General features: G+C 38.4%; 4 protein-coding genes across 4 annotated transcripts; all 4 read right to left on the bottom strand.

The window, feature by feature from the left end:
• Positions 1-1,873: 1,873 nt before the first annotated feature.
• Positions 1,874-2,780, bottom strand: LOC311487145 (transcription factor HES-1-like). The gene is made up of 2 exons (XM_084543299.1): positions 2,593-2,780; positions 1,874-2,479 (listed from the first exon to the last, which is right to left on the bottom strand). The coding sequence occupies exons 1-2, from the start codon at positions 2,713-2,715 to the stop codon at positions 2,147-2,149; spliced, it is 456 nt and encodes a 151-aa protein (XP_084399425.1). The 5' UTR covers positions 2,716-2,780; the 3' UTR covers positions 1,874-2,146.
• Positions 2,781-5,271: 2,491 nt separating this feature from the next.
• Positions 5,272-7,883, bottom strand: LOC311487144 (uncharacterized protein). Its single transcript, XM_084543298.1, has 2 exons — positions 7,306-7,883; positions 5,272-7,192 (listed from the first exon to the last, which is right to left on the bottom strand). The coding sequence occupies exons 1-2, from the start codon at positions 7,426-7,428 to the stop codon at positions 6,860-6,862; spliced, it is 456 nt and encodes a 151-aa protein (XP_084399424.1). The 5' UTR covers positions 7,429-7,883; the 3' UTR covers positions 5,272-6,859.
• A 5,095-nt stretch (positions 7,884-12,978) lies between these two features.
• On the bottom strand, positions 12,979-14,798 carry LOC311487143 (transcription factor HES-5-like). Its single transcript, XM_084543297.1, has 2 exons — positions 13,914-14,798; positions 12,979-13,800 (listed from the first exon to the last, which is right to left on the bottom strand). The coding sequence occupies exons 1-2, from the start codon at positions 14,034-14,036 to the stop codon at positions 13,375-13,377; spliced, it is 549 nt and encodes a 182-aa protein (XP_084399423.1). The 5' UTR covers positions 14,037-14,798; the 3' UTR covers positions 12,979-13,374.
• Positions 14,799-16,831: 2,033 nt separating this feature from the next.
• LOC311487142 (transcription factor HES-5-like) lies at positions 16,832-18,247 on the bottom strand. The gene is made up of 2 exons (XM_084543296.1): positions 17,685-18,247; positions 16,832-17,571 (listed from the first exon to the last, which is right to left on the bottom strand). Exons 1-2 carry the CDS (start codon positions 17,805-17,807, stop codon positions 17,143-17,145), a joined length of 552 nt encoding a protein of 183 aa, XP_084399422.1. The 5' UTR covers positions 17,808-18,247; the 3' UTR covers positions 16,832-17,142.
• Between the last annotated feature and the right edge of the window lie 456 nt (positions 18,248-18,703).

Below are 18,703 nucleotides of genomic sequence, written 5' to 3' on the forward strand. Positions count from 1 at the left end.
GCTTTATATTTATATTCTACCTATTGGTACTCAGAGCGCTTTTACAGTCACAGACACATCTACCCATTCACTCACATAGCAGAAACACATTCACACACCAGTGTCACGCACTGGGAGCAAGTGGGGGTTCAGTGTCTTGCTCAAGGACACTTCGGCATGTGGCACATTCCGTGGATCGAACCGCTAACCCTCTGGTTCATGGACAACCAGAGGGATACCTACTACCTACTGAGCTACAGCCGCCCTGCCGTTATGTTCAGTGATATAAAAATGGTCAGTGTGGCACTGGCGGTGGTTTTCACTATTGTTTAGAAACTTGGGTTTCTCTGTAAAGAAGTTTATCACTCTAATTTGTTCAGCTAATATGTTTGATCTCAAATCACAGCTGCAAGATTCTCATACAAGCTGGGATAGGCTCCAGCCCCCCCCCCCCCCCCCCCCCCCCCAAACCCTTTACAGGACAAGCGGTTACAGAAGAAGAAGATTCTCAAACAAATTATGGAGAAATATAGGTTAAATATTAACAGGATGAAGTAATAATATGTTCAAAAAGTGGTGATTCTTATTGGTTTAATAGAGAAACCATTAAAAGCATGATTTAAAGTGAGTCTCAGTTTTTGGAGCCAGGCTCCTTTCAAACCTGGGTCCCTTCAGGGCAAAGGTCTGGATCTATTATTCCACTGGGGCTCTGTGAGTGAGTTTGTTCTGGTTTCCCACACTCTGTCTATTGACTGCTTTCACTGGAGGAACAATAGAAGTGTGCCTTATTATGCATCACATTAGTCACAGTGTGTGGCCTCTTTAAGGAGGGAAAACTTAAAACAATTTTATACAATAAATCACCTAAAATTGATAATTTCCCCAAAATACAGTCATAGTGCATCAACAGTGTCGTTTAACCATATGTTTTCTTGTGGTCTGCCGACTTAATCCACATAAATAGAACACTATAACTCTGATCAACTCTCAACATCAATAATTTTAATTGCATTACGTAGTTATGCTTTGTTTGAAGCCAAATGTGCCTATTGGAGATAAATGATTACCTGCATGCTGATTTTTATAAGGATTCATCAATCAAATGTAGGGACATGGTGGAGACATCCGTCAATCAACTTAAATGGACAGAAAATGGAGGACATCTGTCTGTCTTCATAAAGAGGGTAACTACAACATACAGTAACAACAGAACACAGTTTTCAATAGGCAGTTTGTTTATTCATCAAGGCACATGGAGCCACATCAAGTATGAAAAACTCCAACAAGAGGTGATGATACATCACAACAACAACTTGTAGATTTCTACAAGACACACTGTACTCACAGAGAGTAAAGGAACAACAGTCTTCGTAAAAGACAAATAATTGACAGTATTTAAGGACACAGTATCCACTGTACCCTTAATGACCAAAAGAAAACACTTCAGACTGACCTTAAAACAGATCACATCATTCTCATTGACCAGTTAATTCAACAAAGTCAAACTAAATCAAACTTCACAACAAAACTGATGTTAAAATAACCTTTGCAGTAAAGGATAAAAATATTGATCTTAAACCAGATCATTTATTTCTAATCTCTGAAAGTTAAGTACATTTTGACAACATGTCCACATAAAGGACAATTAACATATTAGATCAAAATGATCTATTATTACATTTCCACTATGTTTAACCCACAGTGAAGGTAAAAATAAGACCTCTTATATCAATAAAACCTTTTAGACTGAAAGGATAAACATTTGGATCTTAAACCAGATCAGTTTGATGATTCAGACAGTGTGAAAAGACAATTTGTCCATAAAAAGAACATTAAAATTTTGATCACAATGATCAATAACAATCAGTAGATAACAAATGTCATCATAGTATTACCAGTACTTGAAGTACGGTCAGAAATAATAATTGCGGATGCAATCAGATTTGGTTCATGCACTGTGCATGACAAGATGTTTTCTTTCTAACATGAAAGATATTGTTGCTGTCATTTCCTCAGGAAATGTCACATTTCACAAAGAAACACTAATATAAACCTTCTGTACATACAGAAGAACAAGTCCATAATATTTCAGAGACTTCAGTCCAGTAATCTTTGACCAATGTGGTCATTTAAATTTAGTCTGGTAGTAACTCCAGTCTGTAGGTGTCTACCACGGCCTCCAGAGGGAGCTGTTGACTGGACTCTTGTCTTTGGTGATGCTGGTCTGGACTGTGGAGCTCAGAGGAGAGAAGTCAGACTCTCTCAGGTTCTTCTCAGAGGAAGACTGCAGCTTGTTGAAGTGGTTCATCAGTCTTCTCTGTTGTTGATGCTGCTGCAGCAGCTGTGTCAGGAGACAGACTGTCATCTCCAGGATGTCTCCTTTCTCCAGCTTGGAGTCTGGCTGCTGTTTGAGGAACTCTGGACCCAGGAGAGACTTGAGCTGCTCAATGCTGCTGTTGATTCGCTCTCTGCGTAACTTCTCCACCAGAGGCTTTCTGAGCTGCAGGAAGAAGAAGAAAGTCATTAATAAACTTGTTCTGAAGTGTAAAGTTAGTGTTACATAAGAAAACTCTTGACAAAATACTTTCAAGTGTTGTCAGATTTTCAATTTACCTTGGGGGTCGGAGTGAGATGTTCCTGAGAGCTGGTCATTGCTGCAGTGATTGTAGGTGCCATGTCTGGATCTGTGTGTTGTAGAGGTCTCTGTAGAGAGAATCTGATCTCTGCTGGCTTCATCCCTCCTATTTATACTCCCACATCTCCATATGAATGTGTGGGTCTTGGTCTGGTTGATGTTTCCCACAGTGTGAACCAATCAGGGAGCTCTGTGAGACAATAAGACATGTGGAGCAGCAACATGATCCCGTTAATGCCCTGGAGACAATAGTTAGACCTCAGGGAAACAGGTGGAGGATGGAGGGCAGATAGAGAGAGACTCACAGAGCTCTGTGTGAAAGTGGTGACCCTGCCTGATGCTGGGATCAATGACATTGACTGAGAACACGCTTATCATCTTATCACACACGTGGAGGAATAACATGTATGATATAATGTACATGTAGAATACAAATTGCCATTTAGACTGTGAGAATTAAGTTTTAATATTTGTGTGTAATATTTCAACATGTGTTTGAGGTGTAACAGGTGAAAGATTTTGTCATGACTGATCATTTTGGATGATTAAATATTACTCAGTTCCCTCAAATGTCTCCATCAAAAAATATTTGCAAAACAGTACTATGAGATAACAGTGTGTTCCCCATTGATTTAATTTAGAATAACTGAAGACAGTAATCATGCTGTTATCTGGATGCAGTTGAGCCTTTTGACACGTGCCTTGCAGTCAGTGTGAGTAACAAGTTGATCTCAGTTTCCCACACTGACTCCATGTGCTGCAGTCAATGATCCACAAAGAGATGTCTGTGACAGATGCTGGAGGTGTGTCCTTGTAGAAACAGAGCATTACATCACCAACCATCTGGAGGGAAAGGATCTGATTGGCTACTGCTGACACTTTGTAAAATCTGAAATTCTACTCAATAATCTATTCTTGTGTAAAGTTAATGTGATCAGATAAGATAATCCTTTAATTTATGTATTTATTATTTATTTTCACTTTGCATGGATTATCATACCTCTAGTGATAATAATAACTGATTACTCACCATGAAGTGATTAGAAATTTCATCTCAGAGTGTGGGAGGTTGCCTAGGAGGCATCCTTTTCCTGAAGTGTGCCAAATCCCTTTGGAGAATTAGTTAGCTGCTGATGGAATCATTAAACTCTGCCCTCCAGAGTTTTCCCACACTCCGTCCATTAACAGAAAATAGACACATGGCCTTCTGCTACTTGTGATTTTGATGGTCACATTTGGAAGAAATAGTACTTTGTGAGCAACCCTTAAAATATTTCCCTATTAATTAAAGATCTCCAAATGATCTCCAAATTAAAATGAAAAAATTATTATAAACAGTCAAATTATTCTGTTTGTGTATTGACTCTGAGCTCAGAACCTTAGTTTGTATAAAATGGTGAAATGTGTGATTACATGATTTTAGAAATTCAGGTCACAATGTGACAAAATATAGAGAATAGGTTTCACTCCATGGCTGAATTGAGTAAGCTAATTTAAGATAATAAATAACATTCGAACAACATAAGTATCTGTTCATCTTCCAGTTAATAAAATGAAAACCATCAAGTTTTAGATAATAATATTCCATGTACACTGATTAAAACACTCGACAAAAGAGCTACACCTGACTAGCAGCTGCCACGAGCCATTAACCTTTTTGGTGTTGGCATAACTGCTGCTGAATTTCTACATTTGTTTTATTTGTTAAACCTACCACAATTATATATAATTCTTAATGTTGTTCCAACTATTTTCAGATAACTTAAAGGTTATGTTGTTATGGTTCATGTGCCTGTCGCTTAAGTTACACTGGTGAGGAACTGTTAAATAAAGTTTAGTTTTTTACTACTACCTATATTTTTGTCATATTTTGTAGCATTTCTGCAGACTGTCAGCTGTATTGATTAATGGATGTAGCTTACTAACTAGTGTGCTGCTATTCTGCTGTGCAGTGTCCTGTTTTCCAAAGTATGTTGGTGCTGGATCTGGTACGTTATTCCTTAACTGTTCATGACTTGGTACATCTTACAGGTAATTGACATCATGTAACAGTGTGACATGTCTTACTTGACTGCTTTTACTGGAAAGATACTTGTAGTATAAGTCCATGTGTTGTTCGATGTGGACTGAATTAACAAATAGTTTCTAGATCACCTTCCCGTGTTATGGTAAATGGCCTTGCTTTATGCTTTATATTTATATTCTACCTATTGGTACTCAAAGCGCTTTTACAGTCACAGACACATCTACCCATTCACTCACATAGCAGAAACACATTCACACACCAGTGTCACGCACTGGGGGCAAGTGGGGGTTGAGTGTCTTGCTCAAGGACACTTCGGCATGTGGCACATTCCGTGGATCGACCCGCTAACCCTCTGGTTCATGGACAACCAGAGGGATACCTACTACCTACCGAGCTACAGCCGCCCTGCCGTTATGTTCAGTGATATAAAAATGGTCAGTGTGGCACTGGCGGTGGTTTTCACTATTGTTTAGAAACTTGGGTTTTTCTGTAAAGAAGTTTATCCCTCTAATTTGTTCAGCTAATATGTTTGATCTCAAATCACAGCTGCAAGATTCTCATACAAGCTGGGATAGGTATGAGAATCTGTCTTAATATTTAACCTATATTTCTAATTAACAGGATGAAGTAATAATATGTTCAAAAAGTGATGATTCTTATTGGTATAATAGAGAAACCATTAAAAGCATGATTTAAAGTGAGTCTCAGTTTTTGGAGCCAGGCTCCTTTTAAACTTGTGTCCCTTCAGGGCAAAGGTCTGGACCTATTATTCCACTGGGGCTCTGTGAGTGAGTTTGTTCTGGTTTCCCACACTCTTGTCTATTGACTGCTTTCACTGGAGGAACAATAGAAGTGTGCCTTATTATGCATCACATTAGTCACAGTGTGTGGCCTCTTTAAGGAGGGAAAACTTAAAACAATTTTATACAATAAATCACCTAAAATTGATAATTTCCCCAAAATACAGTCATAGTGCATCAACAGTGTCGTTTAACCATATGTTTTCTTGTGGTCTGCCGACTTAATCCACATAAATAGAACACTATAACTCTGATCAACTCTCAACATCAATAATTTTAATTGCATTACGTAGTTATGCTTTGTTTGAAGACAAGTGTGCCTATTGGAGATAAATGATTACCTGCATGCTGATTTTTATAAGGATTCATCAATCAAATGTAGGGACATGGTGGAGACATCCGTCAATCAACTTAAATGGACAGAAAATGGAGGACATCTGTCTGTCTTCATAAAGAGGGTAACTACAACATACAGTAACAACAGAACACAGTTTTCAATAGGCAGTTTGTTTATTCATCAAGGCACATGGAGCCACATCAAGTATGAAAAACTCCAATAAGAGGTGATGATACAACACAACAACAATTTGTAGATTTCTGCAAGGCACACTGTACTCACAGAGAGTAAAGGAACAACAGTCTTTGTAAAAGACAAATAATTGACAGTATTTAAGGACACAGTATCCAGTGTACCCTTAATGACCAAAAGAAAACACTTAAGACTGACCTAAAACAGATCACATCAGACTCAAACTTAATCAAACTTCACAACAAAACTGTGATGTTAAAGAAAACCTTTGCAGTAAAGGATAAAAATATTGATCTTAAACCAGATCATTTATTTGTAATCTCTGAAAGTTAAGTACATTTTGACAACATGTCCACATAAAGGACAATTAAGATATTAGATCAAAATGATCTATAATTACATTTCCACTATGTTTAACCCACAGTGAAGGTAAAAATAAGACCTCTGATATCAATAAAACCTTTTAGACTGAAAGGATAAACATTTGGATCTTAAACCAGATCAGTTTGATGATTCAGACAGTGTGAAAAGACAATTTGTCCATAAAAAGAACATTAAAAGTTTTGATCACAATGATCAATAACAATCAATAGATAACAAATGTCATCATAGTATTACCAGTACTTGAAGTACGGTCAGAAATAATAATTGCGGATGCAATCAGATTTGGTTCATGCACTGTGCATGACGAGATGTTTTCTTTCTAACATGAAAGATATTGTTGCTGTCATTTCCTCAGGAAATGTCACATTTCACAAAGAAACACTAATATAAACCTTCTGTACATACAGAAGAACAAGTCCATAATATTTCAGAGACTTCAGTCCAGTAATCTTTGACCAATGTGGTCATTTAAATTTAGTCTGGTAGTAACTCCAGTCTGTAGGTGTCTACCACGGCCTCCAGAGGGAGCTGTTGACTGGACTCTTGTCTTTGGTGATGCTGGTCTGGACTGTGGAGCTCAGAGGAGAGAAGTCAGACTCTCTCAGGTTCTTCTCAGAGGAAGACTGCAGCTTGTTGAAGTGGTTCATCAGTCTTCTCTGTTGTTGATGCTGCTGCTGCAGCTGTGTCAGGAGACAGACTGTCATCTCCAGGATGTCTGCTTTCTCCAGCTTGGAGTCTGGCTGCTGTTTGAGGAACTCTGGACCCAGGAGAGACTTGAGCTGCTCAATGCTGCTGTTGATTCGCTCTCTGCGTAACTTCTCCACCAGAGGCTTTCTGAGCTACCGGAAGAAGAAGAAAGTCATTAATAAACTTGTTCTGAAGTGTAAAGTTAGTGTTACATAAGAAAACTCTTGACAAAATATTTCCAAGCGTTGTCAGATTTTCAATTTACCTTGTGGGTCAGAGTGAGATGTTCCTGAGAGTTGGTCATTGCTGCAGTGATTGTAGTTGCCATGTCTGGATCTGTGTGTTGTAGAGGTCTCTGTAGAGAGAATCTGATCTCTGCTGGCTTCATCCCTCCTATTTATACTCCCACATCTCCATATGAATGTGTGGGTCTTGGTCTGGTTGATGTTTCCCACAGTGTGAACAAATCAGGGAGCTCTGTGAGACAATAAGACATGTGGAGCAGCAACATGATCCCGTTAATGCCCTGGAGACAATAGTTAGACCTCAGGGGAACAGGTGGAGGATGGAGGGCAGATAGAGAGAGACTCACAGAGCTCTGTGTGAAAGTGGTGACCCTGCCTGATGCTGGGATCAATGACATTGACTGAGAACACGCTTATCATCTTATCACACACATGGAGGAATAACATGTATGATATAATGTACATGTAGAATACAAATTGCCATTTAGACTGTGAGAATTGAGTTTTAATTTTTGTTTGTAGTATTTCCTTTCGACTTGTGTTTGAGGTGTAACAGGTGAAAGATTTTGTCATGACTGATAATTTTGGATGATTTAATATTACACATTTTCCCTCAAATGTCTTTTCATGAAAACACACATATTTGCAAAACAGTACGATGAGATAACAGTGTGTTCCCCATTGATTTAATTTAGAATAACTGAAGACAGTAATCATGCTGTTATCTGGATGCAGTTGAGTCTTTTGACACGTGCCTTGCAGTCAGTGTGGGTAACAAGTTGATCTCAGTTTCCCACACTGACTCCATGTGCTGCTGATCCACAAAGAGACGTCTGTGACAGATGCCGGAGGTGTGTCCTTGTGGAAACAGAGCATTACATCACCAACCATCTGGAGGGAAAGGATCTGATTGGCTTGTGCTGACTCTTTTTAAAATCTAATATGATTAATAATGTATTCTTTAACAGCAGTAAATTTGTTTTACTGTATTATTTTGTTGTGTTATATTCGGTTTGCAATCATTATCTCAACATACTTTACATCATAAACACGACTGATTACTGATAATCTGGCTTAATTTTTCAGGTGTCACCGTGGAATGTTTACTGGCATGACATCATTTTTCTGAAGTGTGCCAAATCCCTTTGGAGAATTACTTGCCTACTAATAGAACTCTCCAGAGTTTTGCCACCTTGCCTGCATTAGCAGAAAATAAGCATATGCCCCGCTACCACTTGACTTTTTGGTCTGAAACCCCCAGAGCAAGCCTGGAGGTGACGGTGGCAATGAAAAAGCCAATTAAGTAAACTTAAATAGCTTAGTTACATATACAATTTTGAATATATTGTTTAGCTAAATGCTGACATCTCTTGGTCACACATATAGCATATTCATGTCCTTTGAGGTTATAATTATTGAAAGATCGTTGTAGACACTGGATATTACCCTTACTACAATTCAACACCTAACAATATGTGATTGCCTTTGCGACTTCATGTGACTGTCGTCTGCAGTGGTAGGGCCAGATAATGCAGTGGCTGAAGAAGTGATTGAGGTCACAGCAAATGTTTGGCATTAGATTCCAAAGATGAACTCTATGCAGTTGTTTTTTATAATGTTTAACTTGGCCCCAATTTTTACATCATCTGGTTGTCTATGCTTGCTCCCCAGCTCAAGAGTCTTGTGATCAGTTTGTAGCTGCAGATAAATTTTCCAGTCAGTGAGCTAAAAAATTAAATAACTTTGGACCTTACTGTAATGGGTGCAACATTTTCTAAACTGTGGTAAAAATGTTGAATTGACAATTTATTTATAACATGCGTTCAAAACAAGTTTGCAGTTTAAAAGAGCAAGAGTGCTTTTAAACCTGTGTCCCTTCAGGGCAAAGGTCTGGATCTATTGTTCCACAGGGGCTCTGTGAGTGAGTTCGTTCTGGTTTCCCACACTCTGTCTATTGACTGCTTTCACTGGAGGAACAATAGAAGTGTGCCTTATTATCCATCACATTAGACACAGTGTGTGGCCTCTTTAAGGAGGGAAATGGTTAACGCTAAACCTTTTTATATTAATACACCTGAAACTGAGAATTGTGCCTAACCAGCAGTATTACAAAACCATAATAGAAGTGTATGTTATCATCTGGTTTGATAACTTGACTGAATTCATAAAAACAGAATGCAGTAACATTTATAATTGCTTTTCATGAGAGGCGAATTATGTCAACCTTGTTTGACATCAAACATGTATATTTGGGATTATTTGCAACTTTGTGTGCTGAATTTTCTGAATGAAATGTAGATATAACTAGAAAATTCCCGCAGGAAATTTTGAGAGTGACTCGAGGGCTGCTGCCGGGGTTATTAAAAAAAGAAAAGGAAAAAGATGTTAGCATTACCATTACTAATGTTGGCATTACCATTTGCCACGCTAACGCGCGGCGCTGACGCACTAAACTAGGCTAAGGCTAGAGATTAGCACAGTCACGCACACACACAATAGAAAACATTCAGCTCAGATGTACACACAGAGCAAGCAGAGTGACAGTCGCCTCAAAAAATGTCTTGCTTTACCTCTCTGTTACTGCCTGTCTGTCTTTTACCCTCTCTCTGTCTCTTTCTTTGTTATTTACTTAAATAAACTAAAATTAACTGCCAAGGACTACAAAAATGGCTGCAGCTGTGGCCCTGGCCTGAGGCTGCCATGGTGACTCTGCTGGTTGCCATGACTACTCACAGACACAGGGGAGGAGAAGGAAGAAATTTTGATTTTTTGCCCTCTGACAGTCCTCGGATTTGGGCTCACTGAGGCAAAACCAAAGCTCACATCAGAAAAAAAAAACAGACAGTGATTGGCAGGAGAAGTTCCCGAACACACTGATGTAATTTTGGTGTCTCTGGAGTAAATATTGTGGAAACTGTGGCGAGTATAAGAAGAGGGTGGATTCAGCTTTCCTCGAAAATCAGCTTCAAATTTTGAATGGGAGTTTATTGGCAGTTGGAGCGGGACACTCCTCACTCTGGGGCACGCCATTCAAATTCAGAAAATGTCTCGTCTTAGGCGAGCACATTGTATGAATCAGGACAAGTTCCTCTACAAAAGTGGAAAAAATCTAATGTCTACGATGTAGGATGTGCCCAGGAGCAGCGTGGAAAGAGAAAAATTTCAGTGAATTTCAGACAGCCTCTACCACTCTAGCCTCTGAGGTCTCCCACTCCAGGCCGAACATTCCACGCAATACACACCCATTATAAACTCAGAAATTTCACATGATTGATCACCATGATTGACGAGTGATTGATCGAAAAGTATAAAAGATATCAAAAATCTGAATGGTATTTTTATAGAGGACAAATTTACCTACATTTTAAAGTTTAAATGAAGTCTCTAGGTGAAATTTTGTGGGAGGAGTTAGCTTTTTTCGCAGTTTCCCATTCATTTCAATGGGACGATTTTCGCAGTTTTTCGCGAATAAATTCGCGAAAAATTTGTGGATTCCTTATAAAAGTAATAGCACACCGATCCCGATAAAGGCGCACGTTTTGATGTAATTTTTGTCGGTGTCGCCCCAAAATTGCGGGGCGAGTTTGAAATCGAAAAAAGGTACGGAAGATGAATAATAATATAGAAGAAACACGCAGAAGAACAATAGTGTCTCATGGCTTTGCCACGAGACACGACTCCCCATATAGCTTAGAGCTATATGGGGAGTCGTGTCTCGTGCGTAGCCTCGAGTCACTAATTAGGGAGACATTAATTAACTGAAAATGAAGTAGGGCGGAGGATATAAAGACTACGACATAGAATCATATGACAACACATTATTTTCAATAGGCGGTTTGTTTATTCATCAAGGCACATGGAGCCACATCAAGTATAAAAACTCCAACAAGAGGTGATGATACATGATTACATAAGGATGATTTCTACAAGACACACTGTACTCAGAGAGAATAAAGGAACAACTGTCTTCAAAAAAAAAAGGACAGTATTTGAGGACACAGTACCCACTGTACTTGACATTAAAATTTGCATTTAATAAAAAAATAATAATAACAATTAAGACTGACAATAAAACAGATCATATTTTTCCTTATAATCACTAAATTCATTTAAGTTTGAGAAAGTAAACTCTGCATTGTCACAATAAAACTGTGACACTGAAGAAACTGTTGTCAGTCGAAAGAGGAAAATATTGGTCTTAAAACAGACCAGTGTGGTAGATATTAGATTTAAGTCCTCAGTATAGATGGACACGTAAAAAATATCACAATTGAGTAATGTACAGTTAAGCGTAACAATACGGACTGTCTTATAAAGCAAAACTTTCCGAATGAAAGGAACATTTTGATCTTAGAACGGATCAGTTCTGAGAAATCAAAGAGTTAACGCCATTTGTCTGTAAAGCAGACTACATTTTTGATCACAAAGATCAGTAACAATCAATAGATAACAAATTTTATTGTAGCATTAACAGTACTTGAAGTACAGTCAGTCATAATAATAATTTCCATGCAGTCTGATATATTTCATGAAATGTGCTTGACAAGATGTTTTTTTCTGTTTTCTTTCTTAAGGTGGTTTTATATTACTGCGGAACCTTGACGCCATAACCTACGCACGTAGCCTACGCCGGTGCGAGTCATTTATATTTGGGTGCTTGTCACTCTTGCTCTCTGTGTAAACACACAACTAGTCGGCACGGTGTCTTTTTTACCAGTCAGGTTCATTTTGTTCCTACTTCAGGCTTCACTTTCCACTTCCTGTTTCACTTTCAACAATGGTCACCGAAACTTTCGCCGAAAATTTCCCCGAAGACGAGTCATACAGATGTTAGTATCTCCAAACCTTCTCAATTAACTTTCTTCGATGTGTTCCATCTTTATTGATCCAAAACAATCAATTCCAAAATTGTGGAGATGGAGAAGCAACCGGAAATACTAAAGCAGAAATACACTACTACCAAGTGGACCAATTGCAGCTCTTGTTAATGTTTGAAGAATGGTTAAAAAAGACAAATGAAGAAATTATCCTTAATCATAGTAAGACAATTAGGCTTTAGAAAAAATTATATGTAAACACAGACATTCATTAGATTTCAGTGATTTTATTATTCACATGAACTCAGTGTTAGTTCATGAAAACTCCAACTGGAGTCAGACAGACGTGATGATACATCACAACTATAACTTGGTGACATCTCCAAGACTCTGTACTCAAAATGAGTGGAGGAACAGTCGTCTTTACAAAAGACACAAACATCATGAGAAGAATCATCATTCAATTTGACATAAAACATATTTCAAAATAAACACAATCTGCACTTTATAACAAAGACAAAGAGAAAACTGATCTTAGAACAGATCAAATTAAAATCATCACAAAGTGATGTAAGCAGGTTAAAACCAAGTTACATTTTCTGAAAAGAAAAGTTCACTGTCAGACAGTTTCATGTTATTAGATATCCTTTTAAAGAAAAGGAAACAAATACATTTAGATCTTAAAACAGATCAGTGCTAAATAATCAAAGAGATTAAAATTAAGTCAGTTTCAAGAATGTCCAGAAAAGGGACAATTCAATGTTTTTATCAAATAATAAAACTCAGGAAATAATAAACTTCATTTCATCATGTATCACCACAAAGTGATGATGGAATACAATCACAGCAAATGATCATTAGCTTCACTTTCATTTAAACCAAATAAATGACAAAGGTTCTTTCTTAATATGAAAGATAATGTTTTCTTGTTTCACTGTTTCCATAGGAAATGTTTGTTTTTTTAGTAATCAACCTTCTGTTCCTACAGAAGAACAAATCCTTCAATTTCATAGAATTCAGTTCCTGTAATCTTTGACCAACATGGTCTTTTCATCTCATCTGTTGTCCCGATCTTTTGTTTCTTAACATGAAAGATATTGTTGCTGTGATTTCCTCAGGAAATGCCATCTTGCAGAAAGATGAAAAGCACTAATATAAACCTTCTGTACATAGAAGAACAAGTCCATAATATTTCAAAGCATTCAGTCCAGTAATCTTTGACCAATGTGGTCATTTAAATTTAGTCTGGTAGTAACTCCAGTCTGTAGGTGTCTACCACGGCCTCCAGAGAGAGCTGTTGACTGGACTCTTGTCTTTGGTGATGCTGGTCTGGACTGTGGAGCTCAAAGGAGAGAAGTCACTCTCTCTCAGGTTCTTCTCAGAGGAAGACTGCAGCTTGTTGAAGTGGTTCATCAGTCTTCTCTGGGACTGAGTGTTCACCTCCTCCTTGGATAGGAAGTGCACCACCTGTTGGACACACCTGGAGTAGCCCTGATCAACAGAGTCCACAGTTTGATACTGCTGCTGCTGCAGCTGCAGTTGTCTCAGGAAGTAAACTGTCATCTCCAGGATGTCTCCTTTCTCCATCTTGGAGTCTGGCTGCTGTTTGAGGAACTCTGGACCCAGGAGAGACTTGAGCTGCTCAATGCTGCTGTTGATTCGCTCTCTGCGTAACTTCTCCACCAGAGGCTTTCTGAGCTGCAGGAAGAAGAAGAAAGTCATTAATCAACTTGTTCTGGAGTGTAGAGTTGGTATCAACAAGTACAAAGCTTCATCAATGATGTTTGAGTCTCTATTAATCTTCAATTTACCTTGTGGGTCAGAGTGAGATGTTCCTGAGAGTTGGTCATTGCGGCAGTGATTGTAGGTGCCATGTCTGGATCTGTGTGTTGTAGAGGTCTCTGTAGAGAGAATCTGATCTCTGCTGGCTTCATCCCTCCTATTTATACTCCCACATCTCCATATGAATGTGTGGGTCTTGGTCTGGTTGATGTTTCCCACAGTGTGAACCAATCAGAGAGCTGGAGAAAAGAAAAAGGAAATCTGGCCTGACACATGCTCAGTGGTCATATTAGTGGGTGACAATAGTGAGATCTCAGGGGAAAACGTGGAGGAGATCTGTGTAGATCTGGGAAAGTGGTGACCCTGTGGAGAGAGCTGATCTGAAGTCTGATGCTGGGATCAATGACTTTAACTGAGCACACACTCATCATCTCATTACACCTATGAAATCACTCTTTAGATGGAGTTCTGTTTATTTTTTGGAGAATCTCTATCATTGCATCTACCAAAACATTCATCCACCACTTGGTGGTTTTATGTTTAGCTATCCTAATATTTAGAATAACTTGTAATATCACAATTGTCTGTTGTATATGGAGTCTATGAATTATACACTTTCAGTTGTGTAATTTCCAAATTCTTCTATTTAAAAAGAAAAACAAATCAGTATTTTATCAGTGCTGTGTTTTAACTGAGACAAAGTCATGTTGTCCAGATGTAGCAGGTGTGTTTTCTGTCTTGTGGTTTGTCATTGGTGTGAGCAGAAAGTTCCTCTCAGTTTCCCACATTCAGTCTTTGAATGATGTGGTCAGTGCACTACAAAAGGACTTTGAAAGGAGCTTTTGTGATGTTTGCTGGTCGTGTGCTGTAACAGAGACAGAGCCTGACGTCACCAACCATCTGGAGGGAAACAACGTGATTGGCTGCCTAAAAGATTTATTTAAGTCATGAAATACAGTTAAAAATAGAACTGTTATTAACAACCATACTGATTTTTTTATTTACTTCATAAATGTGTTGCTTTAAAACTTTTCTAAATCTACGTCAACATTAGAGCTTCCGAAATGAGGGTAAGAGGTTGGGACAGCTGGTTCTAAAGTGTGCCAAATCCCAGAGGACAATAGTCTGCTGCTGTGGTGGTTAAGGGTGCCAATCAAAGTCATCTATGACTCAGTTGTCCAGAGCTTTCACACACTCCGTCCACTGAGAGAATAATCAGTGTGTGCCATGTTAAAACGGGATTGTCTTTGGCAAAGCAGGACTCTGTGTTTTGATTCTACTTCTTCGTTTTAGACTCTTTAAACAATGTAACTGAGAATTTACCAACAAATTATGTACAAGTGTAATAATTCACCTTCTTCAATAATCCATTATTTTTACACCATCAACATTGACTCACTGAGATTAACAAGGAGGCACAATATTTCCACAAACCTCACACTTTTCTTTCTGATATTTCTAATGAACAATCTTTTGCTTTATTTAGAACGACTCAGACTGATAATGCTGTATTTTTAGAAACTTGTTAGTTTAGTTTCCATGGTAACAGGAGATTTTAAATCACACCAACTGTCATGACCTATTATCAGTATCTCAATACCCATCTGTTGTACATGATCACTTTTAACTACTTTCATAACTGTTGGTGTCGGTTGATATTTCTACAACAGAGTACTAACTTTAGCAACAAGCAGGCTTTCCTTTTGATCCCACCATATTCCCCCTAACCCTCTATCTGTTCAGGACAGAGGTCAGCATTTATTGTCCCATTGGGGATGTGTGAGTGAGTTTCCTCTGGTTTCCCACACTCTGTCTTTTGACTGCTTTCCCTGGAGGAACAATAGAAGTGTGTCTCCTTACCCATCACATCAGGAGACAATAGTTATTTTAAAGTTAAGGCATTCCACCACCTGGAACCGAGGACTGCTCTAAAATGATGACTGAGCTATTTGTTCATCTTGATTCTCAAGTAGAGGTGCAATGAAAATATCTCCACTAGCTGTGATCACTTACATCCACCTTCTGCATATAAATAGAGTGACATAGATAATAAGACTTCATCAGATTTCTCCATCAGTCCATCTGAACACACAATATTCTTAGATTTAAACTAAAACGAGGCTGCAGGTGTATTTATGAGAACACACTTATCTTCCAGATGTGAATCCTGATGTTGGACAGTGAATTGTAGACTGATATTGCAGCACTCTGTTAGTTATGTTTTAAGAATGTTAAAATAGACACATGAAGAAATGATCCTTAATCATAGTGAGACAACTAGGCTTTAGAAGAAATGATATGTAAACACAGACATTCATTAGATTTCAGTGATTTTATTATTCACATGAACTCAGTGTTAGTTCATGAAAACTCCAACTGGAGTCAGATGGACGTGATGATACATCACAACAATAACTTGGTGACATCTCCAAGACTTTGTACTCAAAATGAGTGGAGGAACAGTCTTCTTTACAAAAGACACACACATCATGAGAAGATTCATCATTCAGTTTGATAAAAAACATATTTCAAAATAAACACAATCTGCACTTTATAACAAAGACAGAGAGAAAACTGATCTTAGAACAGATCATGTTAAAATCATCACAAAGTGATGTGAGCAGGTTAAAACCAAGTGAAGTCAATACATTTTCTATAAAGAAAAGTTCACTGTCTTTATAATCCACACAGTTTCATGTTATTAGATATCCTTTTAAAGAAAAAGAAACAAATACATTAGATCTTAAAACAGATCAGTGCTAAATAATCAAAGAGCTTAAATTAAGTCAGTTTCAAGAATGTCCAGAAAAGGGACAATTAAATGTTTTTATCAAAATAATAAAACTCAGGAAGTAATAAACTTCAATTCATCATGTATCACCACAAAGTGATGATGGAATACAATCACAGCAAATGATCATTAGCTTTACATTCATTTAAACCTAATAAATGACAAAGGTTCTTTCTTAATATGAAAGATAATGTTTTCTTGTTTCACTGTTTCCATAGGAAATGTTTGTTTTTTTAGTAATCAACCTTCTGTTCCTACAGAAGAACAAGTCCTTAAATTTCATAGAATTCAGTTCCTGTAATCTTTGACCAACATGGTCTTTTAATCTCATCTGTTGTCCCGATCTTTTGTTTCTTAACATGAAAGATATTGTTGCTGTGATTTCCTCAGGAAATGCCATCTTGCAGAAAGATGAAAAGCACTAATATAAACCTTCTGTCCATACAGAAGAACAAGTCTGTAGGTGTCTACCACGGCCTCCAGAGGGAGGTGTTGACTGGTCTCTTGTCTTTGGTGATGCTGGTCTGGACTGTGGAGCTCAGAGGAGAGAAGTCACCCTCTCTCAGGTTCTTCTCAGAGGAAGACTGCAGCTTGTTGATGTGTTTAATCAGTCTTCTCTGGGACTGAGTGTTGGACAGGAAGTGCACTACCTGTTGGACACACCTGGAGTAGCCCTGATCAACAGAGTCCACAGTTTGATGCTGCTGCTGCTGCTGCTGCTGCTGCTGCTGCTGCAGTAGTCTCAGGAAGTAAACTGTCATCTCCAGGATGTCTGCTTTTTCCAGCTTGGAGTCTGGCTGCTGTTTGAGGAACTCTGGACCCAGGAGAGACTTGAGCTGCTCAATGCTGCTGTTGATTCGCTCTCTTTGTAACTTCTCCACCAGAGGCTTTCTGAGCTACAGGAAGAAGAAGAAAGTCATTAATCAGCTTGTTCTGGAGTGTCGAGTTGGTATCAACAAGTACAAAGCTTCATCAATGATGTTTGAGTCTCTGTGAATCTTCAATTTACCTTGTGGGTCAGAGTGAGATGTTCCTGAGAGTTGGTCATTGCTGCAGTGATTGTAGGTGCCATGTCTGGATCTGTGTGTTGTAGAGGTCTCTGTAGAGAGAATCTGATCTCTGCTGGCTTCATCCCTCCTATTTATACTCCCACATCTCCATATGAATGTGTGGGTCTTGGTCTGGTTGATGTTTCCCACAGTGTGAACCAATCAGAGAGCTGGAGAAAAGAAAAAGGAAATCTGGCCTGACACATGCTCAGTGGTCATATTAGTGGGTGACAATAGTGAGATCTCAGGGGAACAGGTGGAGGAGGTCTGTGTAGATCTGGGAAAGTGGTGACCCTGTAGAGAGAGCTGATCTGATGTCTGATGCTGGGATCAATGACTTTGACTGAGCACACGCTCATCATCTCATTACACCTATGAAATCACTCTTTAGAGAGAGCTCTGTTTATTTTCTGCAGAATCTCTATCATTGTCACTACCAAAACATTCATCCACCACTTGGTGTTTTTATGTTTAGATATCCTAATATTTAGAATAATTTTTAATACCAAAACCGTCTGTTGTATATAGTCTATGAATTATACACTCTCAGTTGTGTAATTGCCAAATTCTTCTATTTAAGAAGAAAAACAAATCAGTATTTTATCAGTGCTGTGTTTTAACTGAGACAAAGTTATGTTGTCCAGATGTAACAGGTGTGTTTTCTGTCTTGTGGTTTGTCGTTGGTGTGAGCAGAAAGTTTCTCTCAGTTTCCCACAGTCGGTCTTTGAATGATGTGGTCAGTGCACTACAAAAGGACTTTGAAAGGAGCTTTTGTGAGGTTTGCTGGTCGTGTGCTGTAACAGAGACAGAGCCTGACGTCACCAACCATCTGGAGGGAAACAACGTGATTGGTTACCTCGGCCATTTTCATTCAAATCTTGAGATACAGTTAAAAATAGAACAATTATCAACAGTCACGTAACATTTCCTCTGACATTGCTTTAATTCGTAGTTGCAGAAAGTTGTAACTTCAGCTCAA

The sequence above is a fragment of the Chelon labrosus genome, assembly GCF_963514085.1.
Source record: "Chelon labrosus genome assembly, chromosome: 4".
Lineage (NCBI taxonomy): Eukaryota > Metazoa > Chordata > Actinopteri > Mugiliformes > Mugilidae > Chelon > Chelon labrosus.